The following is a 21,934-nucleotide window of genomic DNA, read 5'->3' as shown; positions in this document are numbered from 1 at the left end:
TGGGAAGGGGGGAAAAGAGGAGAGAGGGAAACAGACCACAAGAGTCTCTCTTTTTTTTTTTTTAATTTTAATGTTTATTTGTTTTTGAGAGAGACAGACAGACAGACAGACAGACTGAGCTAGGGAGGGACAGAGAGAGCGGGAGATACAGAATTTGAAGCAGGCTCCAGACTCTGAGCTGTCAGCACAGAGCCTGATGGTGGGCTCGAACCCACAAATCGTGAGATCGTGACCTCAGCTGAAGTCAGATGCTTAACTGGCTGAAGCCACCCAGCTGCCCCAATAGACTCATAGTGATAGAGAACAAACTGAGGGTTGATGGAGGGAGATGGGCTAGATGGGTGATGGGTATTCAGGAGGGTACTTGTAATGAGCACTGGGTGTTGTATGTAAGTGATGAATCACTGAATTCTACTCCTGAAACCAATATTGAACTGTATGTTAACTAAATTTAAGGAAAAAAAAAAAGAAAGAAATAGCCTTCCAAAATGAGCTTAACTACAACAGAAAATAAAATGTGGTGAAACAGAAAAAACATAGTTTTAGCACTGACTTTTTCTGCTAGTGCCTTATTTCATTGATTCTACATTATTTTTTCAAATGTTAACATCTCAGGCATTGGGATTCGTCTTACAATTATTGCCATCCTAGAATGGATGCAATAAGGTATTTTTAGTTTTATGTATAAGCTTAAGAATGTGTTCAGTTTTGTCCCCTTAGAGCTGCATCCTGTAAGAACTTTTGTCTGTTGTTTTGTCATTTCATTATGAAAAATGACTCTATTAATTTCTGCCTTTTTTGTTAATTCATTAGCTTTTTTGCAAACATCATCTCTTCCTGAATTTGACACTGAAAATATCGTCCCTTGGGGAAGATGTAAATTTCTGTTTAATCTTTTCATTGACACATACATACCATTTTGCTATATTTTCTGAATGTTTGCAGTATTTCATAATTACAAATTAAATTAAAAATAGGAAAGTGATGGAGGCACCTGGGTGGCTCAGTCAGTTAAGTGTCTGACTCTTGATTTTGGCTCAGGTCATGACCTTGCTGCTGTGGGATGGAGCCTGCATCAGGCTCCATGCTGAGCAAAGCCTGTTTGGGATTCTCTCTCTCCCTCTCAAAAATAAATAAACAAACTTAAAAAAAAAATAAGAAAGTGATGAAATGTTAGCCAAAAGAAAGCTTAGAAACAGTATTAATATGAGACCTACTATACTTTAAGAAAAAGAAATTTAAATTATTATGGAAAAAGAATAACAAAAACACAGTTCACATAGATAACATTCCTTGACAAAAGTGGAATAAATTAAGAAACCTTTAACAAAACAGTAACCACTCACTGCCTTACAAACATACTTCTAAATAATTCATTGGTGAATGTAGAAATCATAATGGAAATTATGAAATATTTAAACCTGAATAATAATGAAAGGATCACATGTTAAAGCTGCATCTAAGGCAGTGTGTGATTTATAATTTTAATATAAAACAGTGATTGAAAATTAATGAACTAAGCATTAACTCTAAAAATTAGAAAAAGAAAAAGGTAATAATAAAGTAATAAAATAACAAAGGAAATTTTTAGGCCTGAGTCCTTTATTAATATAGATGTCAAAGTCCTAAACAAAATACAGCAAACCATACACAGTGATGTATAAACAAAAAGTATTACGACCAAATGAAGTTTATTCTAGTAATACTATGATGCTAATTTGAAAATTAATTAAAGTTATTTATCCTATTAATAGATCAAAAGAGGAAGAACTACATGATCATTTGAATAAATGCAAAAGAAGCAGTGACTAAAATGAAACATGCCTTCAAGATTAAGCAAGCTAGAAATAGAAGAGAATAATCTCAACCTGATAAGGGGTATTTACTGCAATACTACAGTGTATTTAATAGTGAAATAGTAGAAGCATTCTCTTTAAAGTCAGTAGCAAACATAAGTGGCTGCTTTTGCTACTCCTTTAAATATTGTGCTCTGGAGGTCCTAGTAAATGCTATAAGACAAAAGATATGGAAAATATAAGGCCTGGAAGGAGGAATGAGAATTAGGATTTGCTGATGATGTCTCTGTAACCGTACTATAGGTCCTGGCAAATGTGTAACACAAGAATAAGAAATAAGAATTCAAAGAAAAAGGATTGGAAGAGAAGAATAAACATTACTGGTATTTGCAGATGATAATGTTTGTCTACATAAAAAAAATTCACAAGAATCTACAGAAAAACTATTTGAAAGACTAACCTTAGCAAAGTTTTTGGATATCAAATCAATATGCAGAAAACATATAGTATTCCTTATACAACCCACAAACAATTAGAAAAACGTTATTAAAAAATATAATAGCCAGAAGTTATTAGGGATATATTTTACAAGATCTGTGCGTTCCTTTGGTGGAGGAAAACTGTAACACATCACTGAAAGACTAAAGGAAGATCTGACCATTAAAAAAATCTAATCTATTCCTACTTGTTAAACTCAATATCATGTATATGCTTCTATCCCTTAAATTAATCTGTAAATACATGTGATTCAGTCAAAACCACAATTAGGCTTATTAAATGACTTGCCAAGGTGATTCTAAAAGTCATTTAAAATGGTAAAGGGGCAAGAAAAATTTGAAGAATAAGGAGTTGGGGGACTTGCCATTCCTAAGACTTTTAATGAAACTGGTAATTCAAATGATATGGTGTTGATATAAGGGGAAAGAAATTGATCAGTGGCAAAGAAGAGAAAACTCAAATAGAACCACACAACTATGACAGTTCAGAATATGACAACATTTCAAACCAGATACTGTCACTCAGTAAATGAAGCTGGATCAAGTGACTGCCCATATGGAAAAAAAATAAAATTTACTTCCTACCTTATGCTATACACAATAAATTTCAGAAGTATTAAAGGCATAAAATGAAAATTCATACTTGTAAGAATATATAGAAGAATGTCTTTATGATGTCAAGACAGAATAGGATGTTTTAAAGCACAAACCATGATAGAAGAGATTGGTAGATTTGATAACCTTCAAATTTTAAAACTTTTGACCACCACCAACAACCAAAAGACACCACAATTGAAGAGAAAGATAATGCGTGGACAGGAGTGAAGATATTTACAATGCATATAACTGACAAAAGATTAATATCCAGGGTATATTTTTAAAATCCTACAGATTAATAATAAAAAAGACAAAAAGAAATCCCAAAGAACACATACCAATCAGTAAAAAAGACAAAAGAATGCCTAAAGGAAAATGCACAAAGGATATGTACACTCAATTCATATAAGAGGAAATAAGAATGGCAATAAATGAGACTAGGTTCTTATTTCTCAGTGATATCAGAAAATGCAAATTAAAACTCCAGGAAGATAGTATTTTTATCACATTGTCAAGGATTTATAAAGTCTGATTATACCTAGTGTTGGCTAATGATTGGGGATGTAAGAACTTTCATATAGTACTGGTTGGGATATAAATCAATACAACACTTACGGAGACATTTTGTAGTATTTAATAAAGTTGAAGGTGTGCCCAACTCTACATAAAATTGGAACTCATTCCATTTTAGAGCATATTCTTACTTTCTTATAGAACTGTTACCAGGAGACATATACAGTAATGGTTATTGCTGGATTACTGGAACAGGAAAAATGAAAAATAACCTAAATGTTAGGAAACTGACACACTGTGGAATACTTATATAGTGGAAATACTATATAGCAGGTAAAACGTACATATGTATTCTCAAAATAGATTGTGTGTGCGTGTATGTGTGCATATATATTCTCAGCATGAAAAGTTTGTGTGTGTATACACACACACACACACACACACACACACACACAGCTCTAAGAAACCTCAAAACAATATTTAGTGAAAACAGCAAAGCAGATTGTTCACTGATCTATTCCTATTAGCTATAGTAATGTCTAGAAAATTTAATAAATATATGTTAAATCAATGAATGATATTAAAATAGGTCCTCCATGCAACAGCATTTGGATAAGCAGGCCAGACCTCAGGCTTTCCTATTTCCTTCTGTATTGTTGACTCCTCTCTTTCCCCTCTAGATGATGTGCTCTTCAAGGGCAGAGATATATTTTACTCCTATTTATATTCCTTGGCTATTAATGTTCCTGGCCCAGAATAGGTATTTAATAAATCTATTGAAGTAATTAGTGCATGTTGCTTATTATAACAGTGCCCTGTTAAGAAAGGGCTTTGGATCAAGAATTCCAAAACCTGAATTCTCCTGCCTTTTAGTTGTAGGACCTTGGGCAGTTTTTTTTTAACCTCTCTGGGCCTGTTTTCTAATTTCTAAAGAAGCGTAATACCTGTTCTGTCTGAATCTCCAAGTTCATATTTAAATGTGTTATATGAATGTAAGATAGGTTTCTAATATTTCAGCAAGGAGAGAAAGGATGTGGTTGTAGAGTTACTGTGGGAGTGGCTGTGCTGTGTATTTATAACATTGTGTACATTTCTTTTAGGAGCTGTGTGAGCAGTCTGTGTCCCAGAGGAGTCATCATTTCTTTCTTACTATCTTAGATCCAGTTTACCAATTCAATTTTCTCTTCTTGCAAAGGGAGATTGGCCCAAAATAGCCAGAATTCTGTTTTGTGGTGTTCTGTTTTGTTTTGTTTTTCTTCTAAGCTATGAGAGCAAAACTTTCTGTCTTTGGTACCAGAACTATGACTCATGTCTGGGGTATGTTTGTGTGTGTAGAAGAAAGAAGAGAGAAAGTCAGGAAATTTCATCTGGTTGCACTAGACTCCAGCTCTAGTTACTTTCTATCTGGAACTTGGATAGTGTGACCCTGAAGTAGCAGGTATCTTGGTGAACACAAAGTACTGATAACCTGCAAGGTGGAGCATCTCATATATTCAGAATAGAAATCCTGAGAAGTAAGTAAAAAATATATGTGTTTATTATGTTGGTACAGTGGGTCATAAAAGCAGGCTGAAATAAAAACTTTGGTATTTTGGTGGGTTTGCATTGTAAAGAACTTGTTTAAGGTAGAATATTATTCAATATGTGGATTGGCAAACAGAGTTTTGCTTTACCAAATGTAAAAAATAAAGTAGCATACACTCAGATAAAGTGAGAGGATGAATGTTTGATGGAAGAGAGCCTGGGACAACTGGTAAACCTCAAACTGTCCAACTGTAGAATTTGATAAGAGATGAGAGGTAGGCATGGAGCAAATCACTGAGGACATTGTAGGCTAGGCTATGCCAGCGTGACCATATCCCTTAAACCAGACACTCAAGAATAAAAGACCAGGATACTCTATTCATTATTATGCCAGGACAACAGAAATAATCTGGAACTGTCCCAGGCAAACCAAGTCATATGGTCACCTTACTTGAAGGTGAAGTAGAACCATTGATGTGGTTACATATCCCACAAGGAATGGGAGGCTAAAACAATTTAGGAGGCTTGGACAAATCTAAATAATAATGTTGACTGGAAGGGAATGAGAGGTGTGGGCCAGTTGCTAGATGAGGATGTACAATTGAATGAATGATTGTTGTTGTTAAATAGGGTAAAGAATTTCAACATGTGTAAATGCTGTTGGGAAAGAGCCAGTAGTCAAAGAAGTTGAAAATTTGGTAGAGTAAGAGATCTAAGGAACAGTGGTGGGGTTGGAGCCCTTTTTCCATTATGACAAGTGGAAGGGAAGCAAGAGTGGGTATAGATGCAGATGAATGTTTGGGTGAGAGGGCATAGCAGGTCTAGAGTTTCTACCTGATGACTGCTTATGTTGTTGTTGGGAGTTCAAGGAAAAGAGAGAAGGTTTTAAATAGCTACAGAGGACAATGGGAGAGAGACCAAGGGCAAGGATCCCCTCTGTCATCACTTAGATTCACCGTCATCTGCTGTTCTAGTGGCAGTCTTTAACCACACATGCACTGGCATTCTTAGTCAATGGATAAAGCACGAAAAATAATATAAGGTATAAGAATTGGAGTAGAACAAATAAAACTGTTATTATTTGTAGCAACTTAACAGAAAATTCAAGAGAATTTACAGATTTACTATTAGAATTGATAGATGAATTTAGCAAGATTACTGGATACAAGGTCATTATACAAAATAAACTGTATTTTAATATACTAACAACTAGTAATTAGAAAATGAATTTTTAAAAATAAAGAATATTTACTATAGCATCAAAACATTAATTACTTAATAAACATTAATGAAAGGTGGACAAGACCTCTACTCAGAAAACTATAAACATTGAAATGTAAAGAGACTTAAATATTTGGCAGTCCCGGTTCATTCCATCAGAATCCTAGCAAGTTTTTGTGTAACTTGTTCTGCTTATTCAGATTTATAAAGGACCAAGAACACCCACTTCTGAATCCTGCCATCTCAGTCAACCAACAGACCCCCAGTAGAAATGGTGACTTGTTCTCACCTGGTGGCCTAGGGGGACCTGGGCATTGACTGTGGTGCTGATGTTGATTTATAACTTATAAAGGCCAAGAGAAAAAAGGTGGAGGATTTACTTCGCCTGATATCCATATGTAAAGACTTCTAAAAGATAACGTTGGAGAGAATATTTTCATGGCCTTGAGATTGGGAAAGACTTCTTAAAACACAGAAAGCCCAATCATAAAGTGTGAAATTAATACATTGTACTACACTAACATTAAGAATTCTTCATGGACATCTTTATGAGAATACAAAGACTGGCAACAGGATGGGAGAAGATACTTGCCTAATTCATAACTAGAGAAGGGTTCATATCCAAGATATGTAAAAAGCTTCTACAGATAATTATAAAATAATCTTCCAGTCTTGTCACTATTTCACAAGAGGATATTCAAATAGCCAAGAAACATGAAAAGATACTTAACCTTATTAGTTATCAGGGAAATGAAATGTATATTAAACCCACTATGAGATAGCACTACTCACCTGCCAGAATGACTAAAGTACAACAATGCTAGTGAAGATGTGGAGCAGTTGAAACTTTTGTATACCATTGGTTGGAGTATAATTGGCACAGCCACTTTTGAGAATTATTTGACAGTATCTTTTACAACTGGCATGTGCAAGGGTGTCTGGCTGGCTCAGTTGGTAGAGCACGTGACTCTTGATCTCAGGGTCATGAGTTTAAGCCCCATATTGGACATAGAGCCTATTTAAAAAAATAAATAGGGGTGCCTGGGTGGCTCAGTTGGTTGGGCATCTGACTCTTGATTTGGGCTCAGGTAATGGTCCCAGGGTTGTGGTATTGAGCCTCACATCAGGCTCTATGCTGAACGTGGAGCCACTTGGGATTTTCCTGTCTCTCTCTCCTTCTCTCCCCCATTCTCTTTCTGTCCCCCCTCCCTCCCTCTCTCAAACTACAAATAAATAAATAACAATTAAAAAATAAAAAAAATAAAATTGGCATGTAGATATCCTATGACCTAGCAAATTTACTCCTAGATATGTACCTAATAAAAATATAAGCATATGTATAATGAGAGAGATACATAAGAATGCCTTAGCAGCATGATCCTATGAATCAAAAACAGGAGACAACATAAATATCCATCTACAATGGGACTGTAAATAAATTGTGGAAAATCCATACAAAGGAATACTATATATATAGCAATAAAAGTGAACAAACTACTGCTATATACAATAACTGTGATGCATTTCACAAGCATTATGTTAAATGAAAGAAGCCAGACACAAAAGAAAGTATATTGCAGAAGTCCATTTGTATAAAGTTCAAAGACAGACAAAAAATAATTTGTAATGTTGGAAAGAAAGATAGTATTTACCTTTGGAATGGAGAGTGGGGCTAATGATTAAGAAAGGTTACAGAGGGAACTTCTTTTCACTAAGCTTGTAGGGTTATGATTTTTGTATATGTCACCTTTCAATATGAAGTTGTTGTTTTCAAATGATAAAGAATATGTAAAATGCTTATAGTGCCTGGGTCATTGAAAATATTCAGTAACAGGCAGTATTAACTATTTATTGTGGTTTAGGTCTCTATGATGACAAGATCTAGGGCAACACTCACTGTCCAGTAGACTTCTTGCAATTATTAAAATATTCTGTATCTGCACTTAGTTTCATAGCCACTAACCGCATGTAGTAGCTATTGGGCACTTGAAATGTGACTGAGTAACTTACTTTAAATTTTAATTAAAATTTAAATTCCCATGTGTGACTAATGGCTGTTATATTGGGTAGTGCAGGTGTATTGCCATTGGGAATGAGTGACTGAAGGAGAATGGCAGTGAAGTTTATTTGAGTTGAACAAATCAGGAAACTGGGAGGCCACATTGTCAAATGAATTGTACATCTGTATTTTGAAGAATGTTCAGGATAATGGCAAGACCCAATTGGACTGGGAGATTGTTAGCTATCTTCCAGAGTCTTCACGGAAGCATTTGGACAGAGGAGAGATAAATTATAATGGGCGACAAAAGACTACTTTCTCTTGTATAGGTTGTCAAAGGTACTTAAGTAGAAATATTTCTGAAGCACAGCTTAGGTAATTAAGGGCCATTGAAGGAGAGTTTCAAGAAGGAAGCAGTCAGCAGCAGCAACAGTGTTTTAGACTGGTGGTGTATGACATAACTAGAGAGTACTAAAGCAGTCATTGGAGAACTGTGCGACTGTAGTTTGGTGCAGTGGTGGGAAAGAAGCTAGATTGCAGGAGTGGATGAAAGGTTAAGACATTGCCAATTTTTAAAAAGCTCCTTTGTGAGGGTTGCCTGGGTGACTCAGTCGGTTAAGCATTCGACTTCTGCTCAGGTTATGATCTCATGGCTTGTGAGTTCAAGCCCTACCTCAGGCTCTGTGCTGATAGCTCAGAGCCTGGAATCTGCTTCAGATTCTGTGTCTTCCTCTCTCTCTGCCCCTCACCTGCTCGTGCTTTGTCTCTCTGTCTCAAAAATAAACAACATTAAAAAAATTAATTCTTGGGGTGAGGGGGGCGCGCCTCGGTGGCTCAGTTGGTTAAGCATCTGACTTCCGCTCAGATCATGATCTCACAGTTTGTGAGTTCAAGCCCTGCCTCAGGCTCTGTGGTGATAGCTCAGAGCCTGGAGCCTGCTTCAGATTCTGTGTCTTCCTCTCTCTCTGCTCTTCCCCACTCACACTGTCTCCCTCTTTCTCTCTCAAAAATAAATAAACATTAAAAAGTTTTTTAAAAAAAATTTTTGATTCTTGGGGCATCTGGTTGGGTGAGTAGTTAAGCGTCCAACTTCAGCTCAGGTCATGATCTCGAGGTTTGTGAGTTCAAGCCCTGCATCGGGCTCTGTGCTGACAGCTCAGAGCCTGGAGCCTACTTTGGATTCTGTGTCTCCCTTTCTCTGCCCCTTCCCCTCTTGCACCTTGTCTCTCTCTTTCTAAGTTAAGTAAACATTAAAAAGAAAAAAAAAAACCTCCTTTGTGAAAAAGGAGGTTGTAGCTAGGGGGATATGTGGGGTTTTGCTTTTTTTCATAAATGGTTGGTAATTGAGCATAAGAAAGGACATACAAACGTGAAATTAATTGGTGTGTTTAGATTTTCCCCCCAGTACATGGAAGAAATGTTGGGGCTGTATGTACAGGGCCTTTGTGTGTGGTAAGGAGGAAGGGTCTAGTTGATAACAGTGGAAAGGTTAGTTTCCTAAGTTAGTTAGATTTTGAACAGTCTTGATTGGCATTATGAAGAAATGTTGACTTTATCTCTTAGTTCAGAGACCCAAGGAAGGTTTTAAACATCTTTTTCTCTTGTGAGACTCTGTAGTTTAGAAATATTACTCTAGCAATAGCAAAAGACTGGACTAAAAAGGTAGCCAGACTGAAGGGAGACAGACTGCCTTATCAAGCATGTAGTTATGAGAGCCTGAATTCGGGTGTTGGCAATTCATAGATGGAGAAGAATTGACATATTTGAGATTATGGTTCAAGGGTGGAATGAGCACAACTTATGGGGATGGAATGAAGGAGGACATGTGTAGAACCTAGAGGTTTCCATCTGAGTTGACCAGGTAAATGGTAAATTGACATTAAGGGATACAAAAGAAAGAACAGACATTTGGGATTGGGGTGATTTATAACAGCTTTGTTGAGATATATTTCACATACAGTGCAATTCACCCATTTAAAGTATACAATTCATTGTTTTTAGTATATTCACAGAGTCAAGCAACCATTCCCACAATCAATTTTAGAATGTTTTCATAAAGAAACCCCGCGGGCCACCAGGGTGGCTCAGTTGGTTGAGTGTCTGACATCAGCTCAGGTCATGATCTCACAGTTTGTGAGTTTAAGCCCCGCATCAGACTCTGTGCTGTCAGTGCAGAGCCCACTTCAGATCTTCTGCTCCTCTCTGCCTGTCTCTCCCCTGCTCATGCTCTCTCTCTCAAAATAAATAAAACATTACAAAAATTAAAAAAAAAAAGAAATCCGTAACTGTTAGCAGTCACTCCCTATTTTACCCCACTTCTTCCCTTCCCCACAACCCTAGGCAAACTTTAATGTACTGTTTGTCTCTATGAATTTGCCTGTTTTGGACATTTCATATAAATGGAATTATACCTTATGGTCCTTTGTGGCTAGCTTCTTTCACTTAGCATGATGTTTTCAAAGTTCATCGATGTAGAGATCATTTTTTGCCTTGTTTTATACTCACCTCTTTGCATGTTTTATCTCCTCCTCTGAAGTATACGTGCCTTGAAGGCAGGGACTGTTGTTACATATTACAGAGCTATATCTAGTACATATTTTTGTATTTAGTTATGACTTAGCAAATATTTGATACATCTAACTCAGTTAACCAGAAAGATCCACTCCCACACTTGCTTACCCACTGAAATGTGTCTATATTTGCTGTCATGGAATAAGTAGGTATCCTGCCAGTGGTTCTGGTTCTGACATTCATTCTTTGTGTGACCTTGGGTAAGTCATTATACTCTCAGGAGATACTTTCCTTATCTGAAAATGAGGTAACAATCCTAACCCAATCCAAAACTGAAGAATAAGATAATTCAGGTCAGTGGGGTTTGCGTATAGTTGGGGTTTATCCAGATGGCCTCTGAGAAGAGATTTAATAAATGTTTGGCTCTATTACCTAATGCTCTTGTAATAGGAGTAGCCTTTTTTCATGGGATTAGGTATTTTGGCCCCCTGATTCTTTTCAACCCCCATTTTCAAGGTCCTGGTTTTGTCTGTGGCACACTGTTAACTTTTGTAGCCATCCTGGGGCATTTTGCCTATCTCAGGTTCTCTAGCTTCTCTCTCTGGAATACTTTAGACACTTCTTAAGGACACTGATTATAATGTTACACTCCCTGTTTTGAGTAGCTTCCTGTCTCTTAATTCCTGTTGTCTTCATGAGCTGCTTGAGGTTGAACACAAAAAAAGTTTAAAACCCAGCCTATCCACTTTCTTGGTACAAACAACTTACAAATGCATTCCCTTCCTCCCCTGTCTTTGGAGAGTTGTTCATGCTTTTATTAGAAAACATAGCTTGGATGTGTACTTAAGGGTCATGTACCAAAATAAATAATGTAGTCCTTGACTTCCAAGATCTCATGGCACTTCAGTGGGAGGAGGCAGACATATGAACAGAAAATTACAGCAGAAAGTGGAAAGTGCAGTTGCACAGCCATGTATAAATGGGGCACACTGGGAAGAATTGATTGGGGTAGTGTTTTGAAGCAAGTGTTACCTGACATTTCTGCACTAAGAAGTGTAACACAAAGCAGCCTGCTGAAGAGGACCTGTATTCTTTGGCCTCACAACAACTGGGTGAGGTGGAGGTTTCTGACCCCCCAATTTTAGAGAGTAGTCCAAAGCTCAGAAAGCCTCAGTGGCTGACTCTGAAACACAGATTCTAGACTCAGCTTCTATGTTTGTCCCCTCCCCCTCACCACAACCATGCCCCTTATGCAAGGATAGAAGGTAGCCATGCAGAGTACTACAGTGCCCTGCCATCCCCTCCCCTTTAGTTCTTCCTCCCTAAGCAAAAATACGGTCTCAGATTCCCCTTTTCTGTGTCTAGCTTACTGCCAGTGTCCTCGGTGCATTAAGCATTCCAGGGCTGTAGCAGTAGTGAATATTGCTGATGTCATTGTTTGCCTTATTGGGATTTTGCTCTTTGTTTCACAGGGAGCTGTGATTGGTATAGACGATGAGGACGACAGCACCTTCACAATAACTGTTGATCAGAAAACCTTCCATTTCCAGGGTGAGCTGAAAGAAGAGATTCTTTCTCTTCACAGTCCCAACTGCTTCTTTCCTTCTCTTTTGGGTTGTTTGCTGGATGACTTGAATGGTTTTGCAACTGATCTGCATGAATGAGTGCACAGGAACGTTCTGGATGAAGTGGTACTGCAGGTTAGGCAGGGATTTGTATCTGCAGTGGATACAGATCTGTTTGAAACGACTGTGGATCTGGCTGCAATTGGAGATTAAAAATTTAAAGGATAAAAATCAGTGAAGGGAGAAAGTAATGGGCTGCTGCTGCTGCTGGCTTGTGTTTACAGAAGGTTGCTGATCTTCTTTATCGAGGAGTATGGTTCTGCTTCTGCATGAAGAGTCTAAAGACTGATTGTGAAGGTTGCAGTGTTTGTCTGTGTAAAACTCAAAATGTAAATTAAATTGAAGCTAGTGGCAACCTTTGGCTTAAAGGTTTTGCTTTGCTTCAAGAACTGCAAGTTTGCATTCATTTCATCTGCATTTCTGTGTGTTGTCTGCCAGCCGTCATTTCTCTGCTATTATCCTTTTTATAGTTAATAACACCAATGCCATCTGCCACTGCTATGTTTCGGCATTGCATGCTATGGTTCACCGGTAGAAAGGGTAAGGTACTGTATGATCATTCTCATTTCATCTTGCTTTGAAAACTAAACCAGCAAATAAAAGTCAATTTTAATGATGTACCTTTCATGTATAATGTACCTCTCATCTATTAGGAATGTCTATTAGCTTTGTTACTAATGGTTTTGTCATTTTGCCTATCCAGAGTAACCTCTATTTTATGTTAAAACATTCCATGGAACTTAGAAATGAGAAGCTTTGGATATGTTAGCAGTTTCTCTGAACTACAAGTGACAATGCACTATGATAGATGCTAGGTGTACCAGTGTAAATAAATATATTAAATAAATTGATAGCTTAAAAATGTTTTGAAGGTTATGAAGAAATGAAAAATGTTTGAAGGTTATGAAGTCAGTGACCGGATATATTATATGAGATGTTGAGACAGCTATTGTCCTTCCATGCTAGGATAGTATAGTGAAGTTATTTTTCTTCATTGTCTTGTTTAAGAAATTGACACATAGAAATGAAAGATGCAGCTTATATACGATGAAGACAAACCAATATAACTCAGTAGTGATATACCTAACGCTTTCAGGAAGAAACATCCTTAAAATATTTACTGTGTTTGGTCATACTCTTTATTCAGAGCTGCTTAACTAATAATCCTTTCTGAATTTTTCCACTGCATTTAACTTTACAAAACATTTTAAATCTTATTATGAAAGCTCGGGGCCTTTATTTTTAAGTTGAATATATAATGCTGCTCATAAACTAAAGCAGATAACACCCCCACACTGAAACTCTTTACTTGAGTGAATATGAATACTTTAATGTGTTTCCAGTAATAGCTGCTGGATGCAGGTGAAGGCTGCAGTATAGAATTTTCTCCTCTGCAGTTATTAAGGAGACACCTCCTTTGGTCTTCCAGAAGCTGTACTGTTTGCCTATTTAAAGGAGAGGAGACTCAGACCTCTAGAGTAAGGGTACCTGTACCTTCTAACTTTTAAATTATTTATGTTTGATAGTCCCATATTTCTGTGGTTTGCTTATAAAATAAGCAATTCCTTTAATTCTTTTATTGATATAAATGACAAGTGTAAGTAAGAGTTACATGTATTTTTAAAATGAATTCTGGGGCGCCTGGGTGGCTCAGTTGGTTAAGCGGCCGACTTCGGCTCAGGTCATGATCTCACGGTCAGTGAGTTCAAGCCTCGCGTCAGGCTCTGTGCTGACAGCTCAGAGCCTGGAGCCTGTTTCAGATTCTGTGTCTCCCTCTCTCTGACCCTCCCCCGTTCATGCTCTGTCTCTCTCTGTCTCAAAAATAAATAAACGTTAAAAATTTTTTAAAAAATGAATTCTTAGCTCTGGGACTGTCAAACTGATTAGTTTTCTCTACTGTAATAGTAATGGGAGCTTCAGGCAACATGAGATTATCTGGCTTTTGTAAAGAACTCAGCAGGACTCTATATTCTATATATTCTTGGCAGTAATGAGAGTTATTTCACATAGATCCTTACTCAGAAGAAATTCTCTGAAAATTTGATAAAAAGTTCTTAATGTCTGATAGATTCTGTATTCTTTTTTTTTTTTTTTAATTTTTTTAATGTTTATTTTTGAGAGAGAGAGAGAGAGAGAGAGAGAGAGGGAGATGGGGAAGGGCAGAGAGAGATGGAGACACAGAATCTGAAGCAGGCTCTGAGCTGTCAGCACAGAGCCTGATGCAGGGCTTGGACTCATGGGCCATGAGATCATGACCTAAGCAGAAGTTGGATGCTTAACTGCCTAAGCCACCTAGGCGCCCCTGATAGATTCTGTATTCTTGATTAGAATTGAAAACAAGTTTGGCTGATATATATTTGTATATGTTTAAGTGTGTTGAAGTTTTTATTTAATTTACCAGAATTTTTTAAAGCAAATAAAGTATCAGTTGATGCATCTATAAAGTAAATTTTACTTACTATCAGCTATTAAAGGGAAAGCTAGAATTTGTTGAGATACATTCATTTATTCAACATCCATTTTAAGATCTGGGGTTACAGTAGTGAACAAAACAGATGAAATTCCTTTTGGGTCATCCATTCTGGTAGAGGAGAAAGCCAATAAGATATAAGTAACATATATATTAGTAAAATACAAATAAATAAAACAGTGCTAAGGCCTGGGGAGAAAAAAATAAAGCAGGAAAGGAGAAAATGAAATACAAGTGAGGTTGTGTATGTGGGGACAGAGGTGCTGAAATTTGAGAGTGGCCAGGGAAAGACTCATTGAGACAGTGCCCTTTGGTGAAAGACCTGAAGGAAGTGAGGAAACAAGCTTTAAGGCCTTATTGGGGTTGGTAATAGGGAGTACATCATGCCTAGGCAGAGGGAATAAGAAGTGCAAAAGAGTGTGCCTGCTATATTTCAGGAGCAGCAGGGAGGCCACCTCTGATTGGAGTGCAAGTAATCATGGGGGAGGGTAGTGGGAAATGAGATCTATGAGGTAACAGAGAAGCTGGTCATGTGAGGCCTCATATGTCAGAGTAAGGATGCTGAATTTTACTGAGAAGCCGTTAGAGGGTTTTGAGAAGAGTCACATGATGTAATTTTTAACAGTATCAGTGTGGCCACTGTGTTGAGAATAAAATGCAGGAGGCAAGGACAGAAGCAGGGAAACTAGTTAGGCTATTGTCATCCAGAGAGGTGATATAGCTCCCACATGGTAACTCAGGGGGTAGGAAGGCAGTGAGAAACAGTTGAATTATGTATGTATGTTTAATCTTTATAGAGGTATAATTAATATATGATAAAATGTACACATTATGAAGTTCAGTGAGTATTGACAAATTTATTACTCATAACTGCTTCCACAATCAAGATATTGAACATTTTTGTCATCCAAAAGATTTCCTTTTTTCTTTCAGTCTCCACTTTCAGCCACTGGCCCCGGGCAACCACTGATCTACTTTCTATCATTATAGATTTTTCTTTTGGAGAGTTTCACACAAATGGAATCACACATTATGTCCTCTCTTTTGTCTGGTTTTATTTTAGCTCAGCACAATGTTTTTGTTTTTGTTTTTTAAGTTTTATTTTATTTATAAATTTACATAAATACGTTTATGTTTAATATATAAACAGGGGCAGGGGCACAGACAGAGGGAGAGAGGATCCCAGGCAGGTTCCACACTGGCAGCAGGGAGCTCAATGTAGGGCTCAAACTCACGAACCATGAGATCATGACCTGAGCCGAAATCCAGAGTCAGACGCTTAACTGACTGAGCCACCCAGGTGCCCCACATAATGTTTTAAATATTCATCCATGTTGTTCCATGTACTGGTAGTTTGTTCCTTTTATATTGTTAAGTAATTGTCATATGATAACTATATTTTAAAGGTTAAACTACAGCACGTGAGATAAAGGAGTCTAGGTTGACACCAAGATTTTTTGACTTGCCACAAGAATGGAGATGCCATTAACTGGGGTGAGGAAGATTGCGAGAGGAACTAGTTTAGAGAGAGGATGTGGGCATCAGGAGCTTATTAGCCTTGGACATGTTTATAAACAAGTTCTAGATGCCTATCAGACATCCAGATGGAGATGTCAAGTAGGCACTTGAAGTGTGGAGTTCAGGAGAGGAGTTCATGCTGAAGAAGTAAATTTGGAAGTCATTAGCATAAAGATGGTATTTAGAGCCACAAGAACTTAGGAGTCCAACCTTTACTTATAGGGCACAGAGCTTAGGTAGAACTAGCAAAAGAGATTAAAAAGAAGCAATGAAAAAGAAGGAGGAAAACCAGGTGAATGTAGTACCCTGAAAGCCAAGAGACAGTGTTCTAAAAGAGGAGAGCAGAGGTATCAGCAACTGTGTCAGATGCTCCTGATAGATCAAGTAAGTTGAGGGATATGAAGTGATCAGAGGATTTCTAACAATTAGGAATTCACTGATAACCTTGAGAAGAACAATTGTAAGACGGAAGTATAGACAGTGCTTTCACATTCTGCTGAAATTACTGAACTACAGCAGTAGCTGGAGAGGACAATGAGAATAAAAAATTTTTTTGATAAGAGAAATAATAGCATGTTTTTATACTGGTAGCAGTGATTCAGTAAAAGGGGAAAAATTGATGCAAGAGAGAAAGGGGAGAGTTGTTGGATGAGTGTTATTGAGAACACAAGAGAGGATGGGATCTAATACAGAGCTGAGGCATTGCCTTTCTCTAAGAGCACAGATAGTTCGTCCATAATAACAAGAAAGAAAGTCAAGAGTATGGAAATATACATAGGTAGGTTGTTACCTATCACCTTCATTTTCACTATGGTTTAAATCTCTAGCTGCCGTCCACATCCTATATTCTGAAACATCATTTATTTATAATAAAGAGGATTGGTACCAAAAAAAATTTTTTTCCCCCAAAACAATAGATTACTTGTTATTACAATGACTCCCAGTTCTGGTAACTTATTATTTCAGAATGTCTCCAATTTTTAAGAGATGCCATAAAATTATCAAAACAAAGCCAATTTAAATTAACTTTGGATTTGAAGAAGAAATACTCTATTATGTTTTTTTTTTCTTTAGGTAATCATTGAAATTACAGTTCTAGCATGTTAGAGCTTTAAAAAGGTTTAAAAACCACAACTTCATTCTGTCCTTTGTCAGAGATTAAAAATAGTTGCCAATTTATCTTTACAAGGTGGCTCTTTTTTCTTTTGAACAAGGGCAAAAAATGATTCCCTTTCCTATCAGTCAGCCAAACTTGTTTGCATATAGATTCTCTCATAGACAGTGGATGGAAAGTAGTTTTGGTATAGACTGGCTGTTGAATTCAAACATTAATTGTGTATATAGTATGTGTAACTCCCTGTTTTTAGAATTGAGAATATACTGGTAAATAAGACTTGGGCCATGATGTCAAGGAGTTTGTAAAGAAGTAATTGTAGGGGCGCCTGGGTGGCGCAGTCGGTTAAGCGTCCGACTTCAGCCAGGTCACGATCTCGCGGTCCGTGAGTTCGAGCCCCGCGTCAGGCTCTGGGCTGATGGCTCGGAGCCTGGAGCCTGTTTCCCATTCTGTGTCTCCCTCTCTCTCTGTCCCTCCCCCGTTCATGCTCTGTCTCTCTCTGTCCCAAAAATAAATAAAAAATGTTGAAAAAAAAAAAAAAAAAAAAAAAAGAAGTAATTGTAATGTAATATGAAATATGCTGTAGAGGTAGAAATATGTATAAGACACTGAAATAATGAAGAGACAAAAAAGGCAGTCACTCAGTGTTTCACAGAAGAGCAGGGTTTTTTGTTACCAAGTAATTATTTTTATAATAAAGTATTTAATGTAAAAATTAAAAGGTTCCTGTAACCAGACGCTGCTTCCTTCCACTTCCTCCTTACCTTCTCTCCGTGGCAGTTCTGAAGATTGGACAAGTTTGTTAGGCTGAGGGATGTTGTAGCATGTACAGAGGTATGGAAATATGATGCTGCCACTGTGTTCAGAGAACTATGAAGGTTGGTACTGTTAGAACAATGGGAAGATGAGGCTGTAGATATAGGCAGAAGCTTACATCTAAAATAAAGAGGTTATATTTTATCCTGAGGTCAGTGAAGAACCAGTGAAGCAGAGTTTTAAGCAGAGAAGAGACAGAGTGAGACATGGGCTTTAGATGAGTAGCTGTGATTGTTGATAAGCGCCTGAATGGGAAAGCAGTAGTAATGGGGAAGGAGAAGAGGAAATAGATTTGAGATTTTTAGGGGTGCATCTGTAGAAACTGGTGACTGCTAGGAAATGGGAAGTGAGAAAATGATTGTAGTAAAGGTGACATTCTTGGCTTAGCATACTGTTTGGATTTGTCAACATCTGAGGTAGAGAAACTAGGGGAACAGAGATGGTAAGGGACTTATGTCTGTGGGACACATAGGTATAGATGGGGATGGCAACTGGATCTGAGTCTGGGCTGAAGATGGAGATTGGTGCTTATCAGCACATTGCTAGTAAGTAGAACTAGCAGCTGAAAAATTGAATGCCTAATAGCTAGGCAGATAAATAAATGAGTGAAGAGTAAAGCTAACTGAAGACTTTAGCAATTTGGAAAACTCATGCCCTGTTGGAAGTTAGTTGCTATTCCAGACAGTTGTAGGCTTTTGCTAATGCTTGTCCAGTGTTGCCAGATTGTCCAGTTTTTCAAGAGAAGCCAGAATCCAATTTTTGTGTGTGTGTGGGTAGGAGTTTGCGTATGTGTGTGTTAGATCTCCAAATTAAACAATAACAACAAACTATGTAGGCCAATGAAATGCATCTGTGGCTAGATAAAACCTCTCTGTATTTTCAGTCTCCGATTAAAACCATAGAATAGTCGTTAGGAACCTTCTGGGAGATCTGAAGGAGAAGAAAGCTGAGGGGGCACCTGGGTGGCTCAGTTGGTTAAGCGTCCAACTCTTGACTTCAGCTCAGGTCATGATCTCACGGTTCGTGAGTTTGAGCACTGCATCAGACTCTGCCCTGACAACACAGAGCCTGCTTGGGATTCTGTCTCTTTATTTCTGCTCCTCCCCTGCTTGCTCTCTATCTGTCTCTTAATAAATAAAAATAAACTTAAAAAAGGAGAGAGCTGAGGACCAAACCTGGGAGCACACTAGAGTGGAACCATCAATAGGCTCGAAAGAATGATCAGAGAGATTGGGATGAAAGCTATTACTCTGAACCTATGCTAGTACTGTATTTATTAGTTGCATGTCAGCAGTTCATATGACTCAACCTAATAATAGAAGACTAGATAGTCTGTAGTTCACACTAATAATTAGAAAAATACCCAGTTATTTAAATTTTACCTTCAAATAACATTGAGTGTATTTAATGCTTTTTTTTTTAAGACAAACTATGAATTCAATTCTTTTAATAGTTATTGGAATATTCAGATTATATATTCCATCTTAGGTGAGGTTTTTTTTTTTCTTTATTTATGTTGAGGTTTTTTTTAATTTTTATTTTTTTTAAATTTACATCCAAATTAGCATATAGTGCAACAATGATTTCAGGAGTTGAATCCTAGTGCCTCTTACCCATTTAGCCCATCCCCCCTCCCACACCCCCTCCAGTAACCCTCTGTTTATTCTCCATATTTATGAGTCTCTTCTATTTTGTCCCCCTCCCTGTTTTTATATTATTTTTGTTTCCCTTCCCTATGTTCATCTGTTCTGTCTCTTAAAATCCTCATGAGTGAAGTCATATGATTTTTGTCTTTCTCTAATTTCACTTAACATAATACCCTCCAGTTCCATCCACGTAGTTGCAAATGGCAAGATTTCATTCTTTTTGCTTGCCGAATAATACTCCACAGTATGTATGTATGTATGTATGTATATATATATATATATATATATATATATATATATATATATCACATATTCTTTATCCATTCATCCATCGAGGGACATTTGGGCTCTTTCCATACTTTGGCTATTGTTGATAATGCTGCTATAAACATTGGGGTGCACGTGTCCCTCTGAAACAGCACACCTGTATCCCATGGATAAATGCCTAGTAGTGCAATTGCTGGGTCATAGGGCAGTTCTATTTTGAGCTTTTCGAGGAACCTCCATACTATTTTCCAGAGTGGCTGCACCAGCTTGCATTCCCATTATTTAATGCTTTAATATGTATATGTATATATATACATGTGTATATATATGTGCATATATATAATGGTATATAATATAATGATATATAATGACATATATAATGACATATATATGTAATGATTTACAATGTTACTGTTAGCGTTTTGGGATAATAATAATGATAGCTACATTTATTGGATGTTTATTTTATGCCAACACTGTTCAGAGTTTACTTCCTTTAACTCAGTTCTCATGACCTTAGGTACTAATACTGTTTTTATTTTACAGATAAAGAAACTGAGGGCCACAGACACATAGGTTTTGTAAGGCAGAACTGTTATTTGAACACAAACAGTTGTGCTCTAGATCTGTTCTCTTAACTGCTACAAAAAAGTTATTGTAGAGATTTGTAACTAGTTTATAATTAATTTTTATAATTTTATCAGGAAAGGAATTAATGTAAAATATAAGGAACTTTTAATTTACAGTGCAGTTTAATGCAATTAAAAATTTTTGTGATGTTAATGTTCTATATGTTCCATTATTTAGTAGAAATAGTATAGCAGTGATGGTGGTAACAAGTACCACTATTACTAGAACTAAATATCTAGGATATTATTATCATGAACCAGGCACAGTGTTCAACAGGCACTGTACATTACTTCCATAGTTCCTAAACTCCACAACAACAAACATAGTTTTAGAGTTAGGAAGCTGAGTTTTAGAGAAGCTAAGAGTCCAGGACAGGTAGATTAGCGCTCAGGTCTCTCTAGATAAGGTCTCTCTAGTTCTTGAAGTGTGCTACCAGACCAGCAAGATTAGCATCACCTGGGAACATGTAAGAAACATAATCTCTGGCCTGACCCCAGACTTGCTGAATCAGAAACTCTGGGAATGGGCCCTGTGTAGTGATTCTGATGCACCCTGAAGTTTGAGAGCCATTGGTCTGGATTCTGTGGTTTTACATGTTATTCCAGTTTACTCTCCTAACAGCCCTACACATTAGATGGAATATCTCCAATTTATATATGAGTGAAATGAGACACAAAGAGTCAAGTGACTTGGCTTTGTTCTTAGATTGTCTCTTACTGTGTCCTAACCTACATACTAAGGGTGTTTGTTTTGCCTTAAGCAAACCTGGTGTGTGAAAAATCTAAATTTTTTAAAGATGAAAATTAGATGTGATTAGGTCTTCATAAAATCCTTTACTTTCAAAGACTTTACTGAAGACCTCATTTAGGCAGTATGTTCTCCAAAATTATTTCAAGTATGAAATTGGTTTGCAAATTTATGTATTTTTAAAGCAATGCAAGTTGCATAAGACCAAATACATTTTTTAGACATAAAAAATGTCTAAATTAGAAGAATCTTCAGGAATTGTATCTTAGTGGAAGTCATCTGTGCTTGGGCTGATAGCTGACCTTTTCAACTCAGTCCATTAAAGCTTGCAGAATTACTACAAATCAGCCCAGTGGTGAAAGAAAGTGTTTAATTCAGGAGAGCTATATTGATCAAGTGTATTAGGGCATCATTGCCCCTACTGCATTAACATTAATCAATGC

At 37.0% G+C, this 21,934-nt stretch overlaps 1 protein-coding gene across 8 annotated transcripts in view; it reads left to right on the top strand.

Annotated features, from left to right (window-relative positions):
- OSBPL9 (oxysterol binding protein like 9) overlaps positions 1 to 21,934 on the top strand; it is a 195,920-nt gene that overhangs the window by 63,893 nt on the left and 110,093 nt on the right. For 6 of the 8 annotated variants that reach the window (XM_058696078.1, XM_058696075.1, XM_058696057.1 and 3 more), the window contains exon 3: positions 12,131 to 12,209. The exons of the other annotated variants lie outside the window; for them this stretch is intronic. In XM_058696078.1, the coding sequence (XP_058552061.1) occupies positions 12,131 to 12,209 (79 nt within the window). The remainder of the gene's footprint in view (positions 1 to 12,130; positions 12,210 to 21,934) is intronic. 8 annotated transcript variants of the gene reach the window in all.

This window comes from Neofelis nebulosa, chromosome 2, assembly GCF_028018385.1.
Source record: "Neofelis nebulosa isolate mNeoNeb1 chromosome 2, mNeoNeb1.pri, whole genome shotgun sequence".
NCBI classification, from domain to species: Eukaryota; Metazoa; Chordata; class Mammalia; order Carnivora; family Felidae; genus Neofelis; species Neofelis nebulosa.
The sequence above is the reverse complement of the archived record's forward strand: the minus strand, read 5'-3'. Positions and strand labels throughout refer to the sequence as shown.